Source organism: Podarcis vaucheri (assembly GCF_965113315.1).
Source record: "Podarcis vaucheri genome assembly, chromosome: 13".
Lineage (NCBI taxonomy): Eukaryota > Metazoa > Chordata > Lepidosauria > Squamata > Lacertidae > Podarcis > Podarcis vaucheri.
The window spans coordinates 6,818,834-6,833,308 of NC_138751.1; the positions used below are offsets into that span (position 1 = coordinate 6,818,834).

At 49.4% G+C, this 14,475-nt stretch overlaps 1 protein-coding gene across 7 annotated transcripts in view; it reads right to left on the minus strand.

Annotated features, from left to right (window-relative positions):
- CARMIL3 (capping protein regulator and myosin 1 linker 3) overlaps positions 1–14,475 on the minus strand; it is an 89,891-nt gene that overhangs the window by 18,054 nt on the left and 57,362 nt on the right. For all 7 annotated transcript variants that reach the window (XM_082197486.1, XM_082197482.1, XM_082197484.1 and 4 more), the window contains 11 exons: positions 12,999–13,171; positions 11,735–11,803; positions 11,201–11,294; positions 10,334–10,432; positions 10,016–10,144; positions 9,039–9,152; positions 6,462–6,637; positions 4,840–4,927; positions 3,758–3,886; positions 3,609–3,672; positions 2,234–2,448 (listed from right to left, as the gene is read on the minus strand). In XM_082197486.1, coding sequence (XP_082053612.1) covers positions 2,234–2,448; positions 3,609–3,672; positions 3,758–3,886; positions 4,840–4,927; positions 6,462–6,637; positions 9,039–9,152; positions 10,016–10,144; positions 10,334–10,432; positions 11,201–11,294; positions 11,735–11,803; positions 12,999–13,171 — 1,350 coding nt within the window. The remainder of the gene's footprint in view (positions 1–2,233; positions 2,449–3,608; positions 3,673–3,757; positions 3,887–4,839; positions 4,928–6,461; positions 6,638–9,038; positions 9,153–10,015; positions 10,145–10,333; positions 10,433–11,200; positions 11,295–11,734; positions 11,804–12,998; positions 13,172–14,475) is intronic.

The window sequence follows — 14,475 nt, forward strand, 5'->3', positions numbered from 1 at the left end:
ACTTACCGGAAGAATAAGAAATCAAGATAACAAACTTTTTTAAACAAATGAATGGAAATGGTTTATGGAATATTCACAGATAAATTGTTGACAGATAAAAAAACACTGGCAGGATTATTGTAATAACCTGCAGTTTCAGAAGAGTATATATTTAAATTAGATCATTAAATGAGTAAATTAAATGAATTTGGATATGCGGAAGGTATTAAAAAATAAATTTAAGGAGATGCAGAAAGAGGGGGAAGGAAGTCAAACTATGAAAGGTTAAAATGATTGTAAAATTAATGAAATGTATAAACTCGAAAAAAGTATAAATAAAAACTTTTTTTAAAAAAGGAAGAAATGAGGGAGCTAAGTGAGTGGAAAGTGGGTGAATTCAAACGGTTGTGGACAGGAAACGAGGGAGGTGACAAACAGAGAAATCGAGAGACCTTTGCGTCAGGCTGGTATGTGTGGATGGGGCAGAGATGCCCCTCTGCTGGGACCCTTCTGCCGGCCGAATCATAGAATCATAGAGTTGGAAGAGACCACAAGGGCCATTGAGTCCAACCCCCTGCCAAGCAGGAAACACCATCAGAGCACACCTGACATATGGTTGTCAAGCCTCTGCTTAAAGACCTCCAAAGTAGGAGACTCCACCACACTCCTTGGCAGCAAATTCCACTGTCGAACAGCTCTTACTGTCAGGAAGTTCTTCCTAATGTTTAGGTGGAATCTTCTTTCTTGTAGTTTGGATCCATTGCTCCGTGTCCGCTTCTCTGGAGCAGCAGAAAACAACCTTTCTCCCTCCTCTATATGACATCCTTTTATATATTTGAACATGGCTATCATATCACCCCTTAACCTCCTCTTCTCCAGGCTAAACATGCCCAGCTCCCTTAGCCGTTCCTCATAAGGCATCGTTTCCAGGCCTTTGACCATTTTGGTTGCCCTCCTCTGGACACGTTCCAGTTTGTCAGTGTCCTTCTTGAATTGTGGTGCCCAGAACTGGACACAGTACTCCAGTTGAGGTCTGACCAGAGCAGAATACAGTGGCACTATTACTTCCCTTGATCTAGATGCTATACTCCTATTGATGCAGCCCAGAATTGCATTGGCTTTTTTAGCTGCCGCGTCACACTGTTGGCTCATGTCAAGTTTGTGGTCAACCAAGACTCCTAGATCTTTTTCACATGTACTGCTCTCAAGCCAGGTGTCCCCCATCTTGTATTTGTGCCTCTCGTTTTTTTTGCCCAAGTGCAATACTTTACATTTCTCCCTGTTAAAATTCATCTTGTTTGTTTTGGCCCAGTTCTCTAATCTGTCAAGGTCGTTTTGAAGTGTGATCCTGTCCTCTGGGGTGTTAGCCACCCCTCCCAGTTTGGTGTCATCTGCAAATCCAGCAGAATGCAAATCCAGCAGAAAGCCCCCAAATGCGGGCTTCAGAGGGTGGGAAGGCAGGGCTGAGCTGGGATTTCAGCCACCACATGAATTGAATTTTATTATTTCGGTCACAGACCAGTTCCATCCCACATAAAATATCAAGAAAGTCATAAAACACGATAGGGATACATTTGAATTTGCAATTAGGTATAACAGGGACAATACAGATATAGCAACAGTTTAAAAATATATAAATTAAAAGTTAGTCACTAACATATACCGTATTTTTTTGCTCTATAAGACTCACCTTTTCCCTCCTAAAAAGTAAAGGGAAATATGTGTGTGTTTTATGGATTGAATACAGGCTGTGCAGCTATCCCAGAAGCCAGAACAGCAAGAGGGATCGCTGCTTTCGCTGCGCAGCGATCCCTCTTGTTGTTCTGGCTTCTGAGATTCAGAATATATTTTTTTCTTATTTTCCTCCTCCCAAAACTAGGTGCGTCTTATAGAGCGAAAAATACGGTAACCTAAAATTATCATTTAAAACCTTGATCGTTATGATAGCACAGCTTGTTCCCTAAGTTTTATGGCAATCGCACAGAAATTGGCTACCCTTAACGTGATCTCGGGATCCTTGTCCTCTACCAGGGATTTCAGACATTGAAGTTCGCCACCACATGATAGCATTAGGCACGAGATCAGCCAAGTTGCAAAAGGCCTTAAGGAATTGTGCGGCCCCACCTCTCACACCAAGAGGCCAAATTTGCGCCCAGCAAGGATGGGAAAGCAATGGGGGGAGAAGCTTAGCGGAGGAACGGAAAGGCGGACAGGAGAGCCGAAAGCCGCAGGGGCTCGTGTGCAGGATACTCACATTGGGCCGGAACCTGCCCTGTGGGGTGGCACGGGGCGGCCGGGGGCGGCTGCGCGTGCGGTGTTCCAGCCGGGCTCCTTCCGTCGGCAGGTCAGAGAGCGCTTCGAAGGACGTGCTGCGGGAATGCAAATATTGGCTGCTGCTGGCCAGCGAGATCCAGCCCAGCGGGGAGTCCATCCTGGGCACAACCAGGTCGCCGTCCTGCTCAGAACCACCTGCAAAAAGAGGATGGGGGTCTGTCTGGTTGGAAAGACTATACCACTTAGAGGGGAGGGACGGGGGGGGAAGCGTGCCTTGCAACAGGGTGGGCATTTTCAGATGCAATGGAAGAAACAGTGATGGGCTTCGGCTGCAGCAGCAGTTCTCAAAGTGGGGGGTAGTGGAATTACCTAGGGGGCATGCTGGAGGTTGGAAGCTGCCCAGAGTGGCTGGAGAAACCCAGCCAGATGGGCGGGGTATAATAATAATAATAATAATAATAATAATAATAATAATAATAAATTTTATTTATATGCCGCCTTCCCCAGCCGAAGCCGGGCTCAGGGCAGCTAACAACAATAAAATAGTACAACATACCAAAATCATTCATTATAAAATTAACTCAAATCAAACTGATGGTATAAATAATAAATTAATTATTATTATTATTATTATTATTATTATTATTAAATGACTATCGGGTGTCAAAGAGCTGGAATGACCACATCAAGTGCATTAGCTTTGCTGAATTCGTTAAAGATTTTCAATTGGATTTCAGGGGGAAAAGAACGTGCAATTAAATGTTTGTTCTGAATTTTATTGTGTTGTTATATTCCACAGTGGGAATATATATTTGGCCAATGGGGAGTTATTGATGAGGTGGAGGAATAAAAAGATATGATCCCCTTTAATCAATGGATTGATGACAAGACAACACTCACAACACATGGAGCGGACTGCTTATAGATGCAGTCTTGGTTGGGGGGGGGGAATATATAGACATTTGGAGCGGGTTCAACCTTGGGTTCCGTGACGTTGCTTGGACTACAACGACCATCGTCCACGGACCGCTTAGCCAACGGACATGGATGATGGGAGTTGTAGTCCAGTGTCTGGGAATCTGGGGGTACACCAGGGGTAGCCAACGCTCCAGATGTTGGGAGCCAGATCTCCATCAGCCCCTACCAGCACGGCAAACAGTCAGGATGCGAGATGGAGCCCCCTATCTTCCAGAGGGCGCTGCGGCAGGGCCAGGGTTTTCCAGCCCCAGCTGGCATCACCGGGAACTGAGACTGCGTGCAAAAGAGACACTCCACCACTGAGCTACGGCCCGTCCCCAGAGGCGAAATGTGTGGCTGGGAGGGTGGCGTTTGGGGCAGGCAGCTCTCGCACTCACTAATGAAGGCAGAAGCGGGCCGGATCCTGCGGCAGTTCTTCCGCCTCTTGATGGCCATGGTGTCCTGGGGCGAGATGAGAGAGTGGTCAGGCGAACCCCTTCCAGGGCTAGATGGGAGCCTGGGGCCTCCCCGGAGCTCACCCACTTACAATGCTGGAGCCCAGCTCGTCGTCCGTGGTCTCCTCGTGGTCGTGGAGACAGTGTTTCCCAACCTGCTCCAGGAGGGCGGCGTTGTCTTGGCCCTCGGAAAGCCGGCGGAGGTGGCTGATGTGCTGTGCCTGAGGTTGGGGAGGAGATTGGGGAGGCATTACGGGCTGAGAGAGGAGAGGGAGGCCTCCCCGATGCAAGAGAGAGGAAGGCCTGCAGGTGAGCGTCAGCATATGCCTGAAGGCCCGTCTCCACTCTCATCGCTCTGCCCGGACGCTGAGGTCCAGCTCCGAGGGCCTTCTGGCGGTTCCCTCATTGCGAGAAGCAAAGCTACAGGGAACCAGGCAGAGGGCCTTCTCGGTGGTGGCGCCCGCCCTGTGGAACACCCTCCCATCAGATGTCAAAGAGATAAACAACTACCTAACATTTAGAAGACACCTGAAGGCAGCCCTGTTCAGGGAAGTTTTTAATGTGTGACATTTTAATGTATTTTTAATCTTTGTCGCCTGGCGAGACCCAGCCAGATGGGCTGGCTACAAATAATAAATTATTATTATGTTATATATAGGTGGCATCTGAAGTTATTTTCAACTGCTCTTTTCACACACTGAATGGCTTTTGATAATGCCAAGGTCGCGGGTTCGATTCCTGTTGCATATCGCTGTGTTTGAAGAGGGTGGGACTAGGTGACCCTCCCTTCCAAGTCTATGATTCTACAGAGAAATCGCTTGAGGTACTTTTAGGGGAAGAGACTTGTAAGTGGAATCGATTGAACCCATACATATAGGACACAATTACAGCGGGTTTTGCGGTACGCTTGCCTGACTTCGTTCCCTCTCCTGATAAGATAGTGAAAGGGGCATTCTCCCTGCTAATTCCGGGGCGGGGGGAGGCTTCCATGCGTTGGCTTAGCGCTAGTGGCCAAGCACTCTGCACATGCCCTGGGGGGAGCTGGTTAGGTAGCAATTTGCAGAGGTCAGGGCTGAGGCCTGGTCCAATGCCCCCTCAGCACTGTTTCTAGCATTGAGCCCTGGATTAAATGAACCCCCGGGGGGTGTAATTAGGGGGGCGTAATGGGGCTCACCAGACTCTTGTGAGCGTAGTACAACTCCTGCAGCAGCTCCTCCACAATGGTGTTGGTCAGGTAAGTCACCACCGACAGCTTGACCTCGCTGGGCATGGGATCAGAGATAGAGAGGGTCAGAGAGCTTCGCATACCCCCCTTCCAAACCCCTGTGCCAGTCCCAGTGACAGATTTACATATAAGCTAAACAAGCTATAGCTTAGGGGCCCCCAAAAAATTAAAGGGGAAAAAATCTGGATGTACACTTCCAAAATATAAGACAAAAAGCAAATAAAGCAAAACCTACAGTGTTTTGTGTTGTGTAGGCTCCTATGATGTAAGTAATGGGCCCCGCCCATTAGTTGACTACTACGGTGACATTGATATTATATTAAAAATGCATTGTATTAACTACAATGGCATTGTCCAAGTTATAACACACTTCATTTCGTATTAATAAAGCTAATTATAATTATTACTAGTTTGCATCATATATTTACACCTATTATTATTTCACGTTGCAGCAAGTTTCTAGAGACTAGATGATGAGACTTTGTAAATTGTGTTCCTAAAGGAACTTTTGTTATTGCCAAATGACAATGTGTTTGCATTATTAAGTTTGTTATGAATAGAAAATCATATTAAGTTAGAGCTTAATAAATATTTCACTATTAATATACGTAAAGGTAAAGGGACCCCTGACCGTTAGGTCTAGTCGCCGACGACTCTGGGGTTGCGGCGCTCATCTTGCTTTATTGGCCGAAGGAGCCGGCGTACAGCTTCCGGGTCATGTGGCCAGCATGACTAAGCCGCTTCTGGCAAACCAGAGCAGTGCACGGAAACGCCGTTGTCCTTCCCGCCGGAGTGGTACCTATTGATCTACTTGCACTTTGACGTGCTTTCAAACTGCTAGGTTGGCAGGAGCAGGGACCGAACAACGGGAGCTCACCCCATCACGGGGATTCAAACTGCCAAGCTTCTGATCGGCAAGCCCTAGGCTCTGTGGTTTAACCCACAGCGCCACCCACGTCTCTACTATTAATATACTTCTCCTTAATTGTACAGTGGGACCTCTACTCATGTACGGAATCTGTGACGGAGGTCCGTTCATGAGTCGATCCGGGTCGCTGGGAGAAGTGCCGTTCTACACGTGCGCAAATCGTGGCAAACCCGGTATTTACTTCCAGGTTTGCCGCAGTCACGAGTCGGATTGTTTGAGAGTAGGGGGGTGGTTAAGTCGAGGTCCTACTGTATTTCACTATTAATATACTTCTTCTTAATTGTATTTTAATTCAACAATTACTTTGACACAATACATATTTTGTTATGTGCAAATGGCTTTGGGTACCTATTAGGTCCATAAATTACCATATAGCATACATTCAACACAAAAAACAGCGGCAATTTGTGGTTGACAAAGGACAGCTGGACATATAAAGGGCCCCATTGCCTCCAGTAGCTGAGGGCCTCATCAAACCTAAATCCGGCCCTGGCCAAGCCCCACTTTGGATAGCATGACTGCCTCCCCCCCCCCCAAGCTTGTGGGGCGGTAGCTCAGTAGTGGCAGAGAACCCGCTTTGTCTGTGAAAAGCGCCATTCTCAGTCCCCACATGGCATCCCCTCTGCGCCCTCCTGCTCCTCACTTGAGCTTGTTCTGAATGTCCTGGCCAGCCTGCTCCAGCAGAGCCCCCCGGATGAAGTTTCGGGGCACGGTGACGCGCTCCGAAACAGCCGCCAGCATCTTGTTGTGCTCTTCCGCCGCCTGGACGGCGTGTGGGCACAGCTCCTGGGTGAGGGAAACCATGGACTCCAGGATCACCTGCAGAGGGGAGAGAAGAGGCAGGTGTGATGGCCTGGGACTCGGACTCGGAGCCAGAGGAGTCTCAGTCTGCACCGGATCTGTGATGGGAATTGGGATTACTTGTGCGTAAACTGCAAACTGCTCCAAGCTAGCCGTGTAGCTAAAACTTTCCCCGGTTGACAGCCCTTGAAACGCGACTGTCTTAGTCACTGGCAGAATCCGTCAGTGGGCGGGATCTAAATTTCTTCCAACATAATAGTTGCTTGACACCAAGTCTCCTCCTAGATTCTCTGCGTGGAAGCCTTCTGTGCAGCGTGGGCGTGCCAAGCGGAGGTCCTGTGCTCTCTCTGCTGATTTCACTGGAAGAGTCTCTGAGCCTCCCCTCCGCCTTGCTCCCGGCTTCCCCTTTCTCCCTGGTGTCCCCTGGATTTCTTTCCCCTGTGGGAACCCTCTCTCTCTCCTTGCTAGTTCCCTCTCCTGCATCACTGGAGCGACTTTCCTCTCCTCTTCCCTCTGATGGCAGTTCCCTGACAGGATCCTTTGCCCCAGGCGGCATCTGAACCAAGTTTGGGGCTTTTTCTGAAGAGCCGCAGTCTGCACAGGTTCCCTTGCAACAAACACCAGCTTGGCCGAGTCAGGGGCCTGATCCTGCCCTGGCTCCAGATGCGGGGATGACCTCGTTGCCTTCAGCTGGGTCATCACTTACAGCTGCTCCACTACCGGTTTGGTCAGGGGAGGGTGAGGCAGCCCCTGGGTCTAGTAACCCACCGACGTCTCCCGAGCTGCAGAGACTAAGGTCTGAGAGAAGGAGAGACCTGAGTACTCGCAGGAGAGTGCTCGCCTTCGGGTGAAACAGGGAGGTGAGTCGCCAGGGGATCAGGACCGGCCGCTAACCCGACGAAGGTAAAAGGCTGTCGGACCCTGCCCCAGGTTGCGGGAGGAACGTTGCTGTATGCCAGAACCTGCCTGAGATCCCGGCCTTGCCTGGTTTTCTGCCTTGTGTCCTGCCGTGGCCCTGTTGGACTGACTTCTCGCGGAACCCTTGGATTTGGGGCTGGACCTGGACTGCGTTACTCGTGTTACCCCCAGGCCCGGCACAGTAGGGCAGCGGCTGGGCAAGAGAAGAGCATTTGGGATGCCTTGATGCCAACCGCACGGCGGGTGTCTTTCTCAAGAATCAAACCCGCCCTTTCGCACAAGGCGGCGGGTGTTCCTGCAGAGGGCTGACCGGTTCCCGAAGGCCCAAGGGGCCTTCTCCTCCATTTATTTGGTCACCATGGCAACCACTGGCTTCTTCAAGCCTCTTGGTGTGTTGAACCAATGGTGAACCGTTCCAAAAGCTCTGCAAACACCATCTTGGTGAGGCATAGGCAAACCCGGCCCTCCAGATGTTTGGGGGCTACAATTCCCATCATCCCTGACCACTAGTCCTGTTATCTAGGGGTGATGGGAGTTGTAGTCCCAAAAACATTGGGAGGGCCGAGTTTGCCTATGCCTGATCTTGGTAATCAAGAGAACCCCACAATTAATTGGTAGCGGTTGCAGCAATGAGCTCATAAATGTTTATATTCCCTTGCTTCAATATGTTCCGGTTATCTCCCGGCTTAGACTACTGCAATGCGCTCTACGTGGGGCTACCTTTGAAGGTGACTCGGAAACGACAATTAATCCAGCTTGCGGCAGCCAAACTGGTGAGTGAAAGCGGCCACCAAGACCATATAACACCTGAAAGACCTACATTGGCTCCCAGGATGTTTCCAAGCACAATTCAAGGTGTTGGTGCTGACCTTTAAAGCCCTAAACGGCATTGGCCCAGTATACCTGAAGGAGCATCACCACCCCCATCGTTCAGCCCAGACAGGGAGGTCCAGCTCCGAGGGCTTGCTGGCAGTTCCCTCCCTGCGAAAAGTGAGGTTACAGGAAACCAGGCAGAGGGCCTTCTTGGTAGCGGCGCCCGCCCTGTAGAACACCCTCCCCTCAGATGTCAAGGAAACAAACAAAGGCACCTGAAGGCAGCCCTGTTTAGAGAAGTTTTGAATGTTTGATGTTTTATCGTGTTTTTAATATTCTATTGGAAGCCTGGATCAGATTAGGACTGGCTTCGTCAAACTCCCGATGTTTTGAGACTACAATTCCCATCATCCCTGACCACTGGTCCTACTAGCCAAAAACATCTGGAGGGCCGTAATCTGGATTACGACCTGGGTTCAGATAACGGGGCGCTCGCTGGGTGACCTTGGGCCATGCACAACTGCTCAGCCCAATCTACCCCACAGGGCTGTTGCGGAGATAAAACAAGGAGCGGGGAGAACAACGTATGCCGCCCTTGAGCTCTTTTAGAAGAAAAGTGGGGGTTTTTAAATGCAGTAAACGAAGAACAGAAAAGCAAAATGAAAACAGGACCGTGCCCTCGCAATACCTGCAGTTCCTTGTCGACTGCTTTTGAGACCTCGTTGGCCACTGATTCTAGCCTGTGCCAGACTGGACCGTCGCTGGCCAAAATGTGCCCAAGCTCATACAGGCTGGGGAAGAGCTAAGAGAGAAAAAGAGAAAGGATGCTTCGCGGGTGCTTTTCGCTCTGTGTGTTTGTTTTTTATTCAATAAACTGCAATAAAAATATAATCATTAAAAAGCACACAAGGAACACACCTACAGAGACCCTTCTGCAGTTTGGGTTTGGATCCAGATTTTCACAGAGAACGTTTGGGAGAGAAATTCAGTACACTGCAAATCTCTATTACGGTCATAGGTAAAGGTAAAGGAGACCCCTGTCCAGTCGTGGCTGACTCTGGGGTTGCGGTGCTCATCTCGCTTTATTGGCCGAGGGAGCCGGCATACAGCTTCCGGGTCATGTGGCCAGCATGACTAAGCCGCTTCTGGCAAACCAGAGCAGCGCACAGGAACGCCGTTTACCTTCCCACTGGAGCAGTACCTATTTATCTACTTGCTCTGGTGTGCTTTCGAACTGCTAGGTTGGCAGGAGCAGGGACTGAGCAATGGAAGCTCAACCCGTCGCGGGGATTCGAACCGCCGACCTTCTGATCGGCAAGTCCTAGGCTCTGTGGTTTAACCCACAGCGCCACCGGCGTCCCTTGTGCGTCAGTAAATGTGGGGAATTAAGACTAAGAGAGCTGAGTGGGGAGCGCTCGTGTAATCTCACTGTATACAAGTTGTACAAGTGACTATAAAGTATTTCAATTCAATTCAATTCCAATATGAAGTTATATCAGCCACAGAGTTCCCCGGGGTGACTTTCGTCCTCTCACTGCCTCAACCTACCTCACAGGGTTGTCGTGAACATTAAATGAGGAGGGGGAAATGAACCACGTGCGCAACACCTTCAGATCCTCGGAGGAAATGTGGGGCCAGGAATGTAAATAAACAGATGAAGCTCACCGCCCGCGAGTTCTTGGCTTCCTTCATGAGTTCCCGGGCGTAGAGCACTTCCTCCTGGATCGTGTCGGCGGAGCAGGTCCGCAGCAACTGCACCTCTTCCTGGACCCTGACACAGAGGCGGCTCATCATCTAGGGAGGGGGCAAGACAGGGGGTCATTAGCTCCTGCCCCTCGCCAAGGCGCCAAGTCCCGAACCCGCTGGCCAGCCAATCACAGCAGCCCCTCCGGGCATGGGGCGGACAGGCCCCGCTCGTTCCCCACGGGAATTCGCGGGAAGGGGTGGCAAGTGTGTGCCGAACAGGGAGATGGGAACGTTTACTTGCTCGGCGCTATTGGTGACGATTCCCTGGTGGAGTCGGAAGGCTTGGTCCTGGGGGAACTTTTGTGAGTGGTTGTTCCTAAGGAGACACCACTGGATCTGAAGGGGAGAGAGGAAGGGGGGAAAGAGACAGGGGAGGAATCACGCCAAAGCTGGGATTTGGCGACACTCCTGCGCGTCAGAGGTCCAAATCTATTCGTTTCAAGTTTCTCCGCTACAACTGCCGCAGACGACGATTTCTAAAGAAATCCTCACAAAAACTCAATTTTCCTCTTGCCCTGAATTTCTGTATGCCGCCCCACCCAATACAGAGCATAGCTGTCAACTTTTCCCTTTTCTTGCGAGGAATCCTATTCGGAAAAAGGGAATTACCCTTTAAAAAAAGGGAAATGTTGATAGCTATGATACGGTGGTACCTCGGTTCTCGAATGTCTCCGTTGACGGACGTTTCAGAACTCGAACCCAGAAGTAAATGCTCCCATTTTTGAACGCACCTCAGAAGTCGAATGGCTTCCGCTGAGGCACTGCTGTATTTTTCTCATTTGCAGAGCGTCCTTTGCGCCTCGGTTTTCGAACGTTTCGTATGTCGAAAGGTCTTCCGGAACGGAACCACTTTATACGCATTTTCGCAAGCAATTCTCCCTCATAAAATGCCCCTTGCGTGTTATTTCCACATATAAAGACTTTTGTAGCCAGACTTTCTCCCCATATGTCCATTTTTACACACATTACTTGGTTGGGGGGCAGCGGCAAGTGTAAAATTCGCAGAAGTGCAAGTGCTTAAGGATCGTTCGAGAGGAACGAGTTGAGTAGTTTCTCGCTAAAATGCAAACGGGACCAAATTTTTCCCCTCATCCCGAGGCTCACCTTTTGCCACACCTCGTCCGTCCTCTCAGGGGCATTTCGGTAGGCCGCCGTGATGTCACTCATGGGGAAGGACATGAACTTGAGGGTGTAGTTGCTGCAAAAGAGGCCGTTTTATTTATTTATTCGAAAGCATTTATAAACCATTTAACGTTTCAGAAACCTTTAAGCCACGTACTCTCTTTCTCTCGTGAAAATGTGAGCATGAGAAGCCATGTTTTTTGTTGTGGTTTTTTTTTTTTGGATTTGATATCCCGCTTTATCACTACCCGAAGGAGTCTCAAAGCGGCTAACATTTTCCTTCCCCTTCCTCCCCCACAACAAACACTCTGTGAGGTGAGTGGGGCTGAGAGATTTCAGAGACGTGTGACTAGCCCAAGGTCACCCAGCAGCTGCAGGTGGAGGAGCGGGGAATCGAACCTGGTTCACCAGATTACAAATCTACCGCTCTTAACCACTACACCACACTGGCTTTCGACTCCCCCCGCCCCCTATTCCCTCGAGGAAAAGGAGTACAAAACCGCTCTAGTTACTCACTTCTCCAAGGCCCTGGCGATGTCCTGAAAGCCTTGTGCAGTTGTATTGTTCTTATCCCAGGAAATACTCCTTGAAAGCAAGAAGGGTGGGGGAACAGGTAGCGGTTGTGATCCCATCTCTTGTATTGACTTATCAATTCCTGACCCGCAACAAGCAATTGAGTTCCTTCCCTCCTTGAATGCCAAACAGCAGTTATGTGAAGCAGCCTCTGTTAGCAACTACTCTATTCCGAACTTTAAAAAGGGGAAGCGTAATGCTCATGGTCAACAAAAGAGGTTTAAAGACTCTCTCAAGGCAAATCTTAAAAAATGTAGTATATACACCGACAATTGGGAAACACTGGCCTGTGAGCGCTCCAGTTGGAGAACAAACTTTACCAAAGGTGTCGTGGGCTTTGAAGACACTCGAACTCAGGACGCAAGGGAGAAATGTGCTAAGAGGAAGGCACGCTTGGCAAACCCTCACCATGATCAACTCTCACCCGGGAATCCAATGTCCCCACTGTGGAAGGACGTGTGGATCCAGAATTAGCCTCCACAATCACTTACGGACTCACTGATAAAACTGTGTTTATGGAAGACAATCTTACTCGGCTACGAGTGATCGCCAAAGAAGATAGGAAGACACAGTACACCTGACCAGGAGCCCATTCTTAGAATACTCCATTACATGTTCCCTTCCCTGGTTTCCTATTTCATCCCCCACTTATAACCTCCAGGTTGTGGGATTGAGCCATGCATTGGGCAAAAGATTCCTGCTTTTCAGCGGGTTGTACCAGATTACCCTTGCGGTCCCTTCCAACTCTATGATTATACAAACCTCCATACTATTGGGGATTTTTTTTGGGGGGGGGGTAGGGTTGCAGCCAACACAGCACTACCCTAACTCAGCACCCCTCAGCGCAAGGCTATTGCCATTGGACTTCCCCACTCCTTCTCCTCCTCCGCAAATTCACCCTCTAAATCTATTATAAGGGGTTCCCTCGATTTGCTAGTGCAGATCTGGGGAAGAGAAGTGATCCCAGCGTTAATCCTTGCACGGATCCCATTCTGCGAGCAGCAATCCTTGTGTTGATGGGGAGGAGTCGGAGAGTGCGCTGAGGTAAATTTCCTTCCCTCCCAAAAAAGCCCAGGCAGGCATTTTTGGGTCCGTGTGGCAAAATTCGGGGGTGTGTGTGCAAGTGTAGCCCAGAGATCCAAAGGCTGGGAAAACCAACCGGGAAGCCCCCCCCCCCCTGCCTGACCGGCCAGTTTCCCCCGCCCACCTCAGCGTGCTGTTGATCTGCAGGGCTTTCGACAGCATCTTGGCTCCGATGTCCTCCATGCAGTTCCCACTCAGGTCCACTTTGGTCAGGCAAGTGTTGCTGCCCAGGGCGTTGATCAGGATGCTGGTGCGGGTTTTGAGCCGGGAGTCAGCAACGGAGAAAGACTGCAGGGACTTTGCAGTAGCAGGCAGGAGGAGAAGAAGAAGAAAAGGACAGAGTGAACGAGCATCTCATCGTGGCACAGGGCTTAAGAGTGCCAGATTAGGACTGGGGGTGGAGGGCGGCCGGGGTTCAAATCGCCACTCAGCTGCGATGCTCACAGGGTCTGCGTGAGCCAGTCACCGCTTCTCAGACTATCCTATCTCACAGAGTTGTTGTGAGAATAAAAGGGGAAGGGGAAGAATTGCCTGCGCCATTGTGGTACCGATATATATTGATAGATAGCCTAAGATACACAGGCAGTAAGAGAAAGTGTGAAGAAGATGTCGTGGCGCCTTCATTATACAGTGGGACCTGGGTTTAAGAACAGTCCTGTTTACAGACCACCTCTCCTGGTCTGCCCCACAGAGGACCGTAAGGTCCATGAATAATCATAGTTTACAGGTCCCGGACCCTAAGGAAGTCAGATTATCCTCTACCAGGGCCAGGGCCTTCTCGGTGATGGCTCCGACCTGGTGGAATGCTCTGTCCCATGAGACTAGGGCCCTGCAGGATTTAACTTCCTTCCGCAGGGCCTGAGCTATTCCACCTGGCTTTCAATTTGAACTTAGCCTGATCTTTTATTCCCCTTCCTCCCCCCCCCTTTTTTTTTATGAAGATTACCCGCTCTGGGATCCCACAGTTAATTCTCCCCTGGTCTCCTCACTGGCCCAAATAGGATTAATTTAGCCAGCTAGCGCTAGTAATCATCTAATGTTTACTGAATAGATTTCCCCCCTAAATTGATTTTTGAATTCTGAATTTATTGTTATTCATGTTTTGTATTTTATGCTGTTTTTTGTTGTATCAATTAAGTGTTTTAAATTTGTTGTTAGCTGCCCTGAGCCCAGTTTTCTGAACTGGGAAGGGCAGGGTATAAATAATTTATTATTATTATTATTACTATTATTACTATTACAAACGATTCGGTTTATGAACTCCACAAAACCGGAAGTAGTGTCCCGGTTTGCAAACTTTGCCTTGGTCTAAGAATGGAACCCGAATGGTGGAAGGGCACGGGCGGCAGGAGGCCTCATTAGGGAAAGTGCGCCTCAGTTTAAGAACGGTTTCAGTTTAAGAACGGACTTCTGGAACAGATTAAATTCGTAAACCGAGGTACCACTGTATACTTTTAGGAGCCAGACGAAAATGTTCCTCTTTAACCAGCCCTTTGGCTGACTGAAATCCGATGCCCTTTTAAAACGTGTTGCGGAAGGGTGGGGCGGATCACTGATTTGTTGTTGTTCTCATTTTTGTTATGTATTCTGTGTTTTTTATA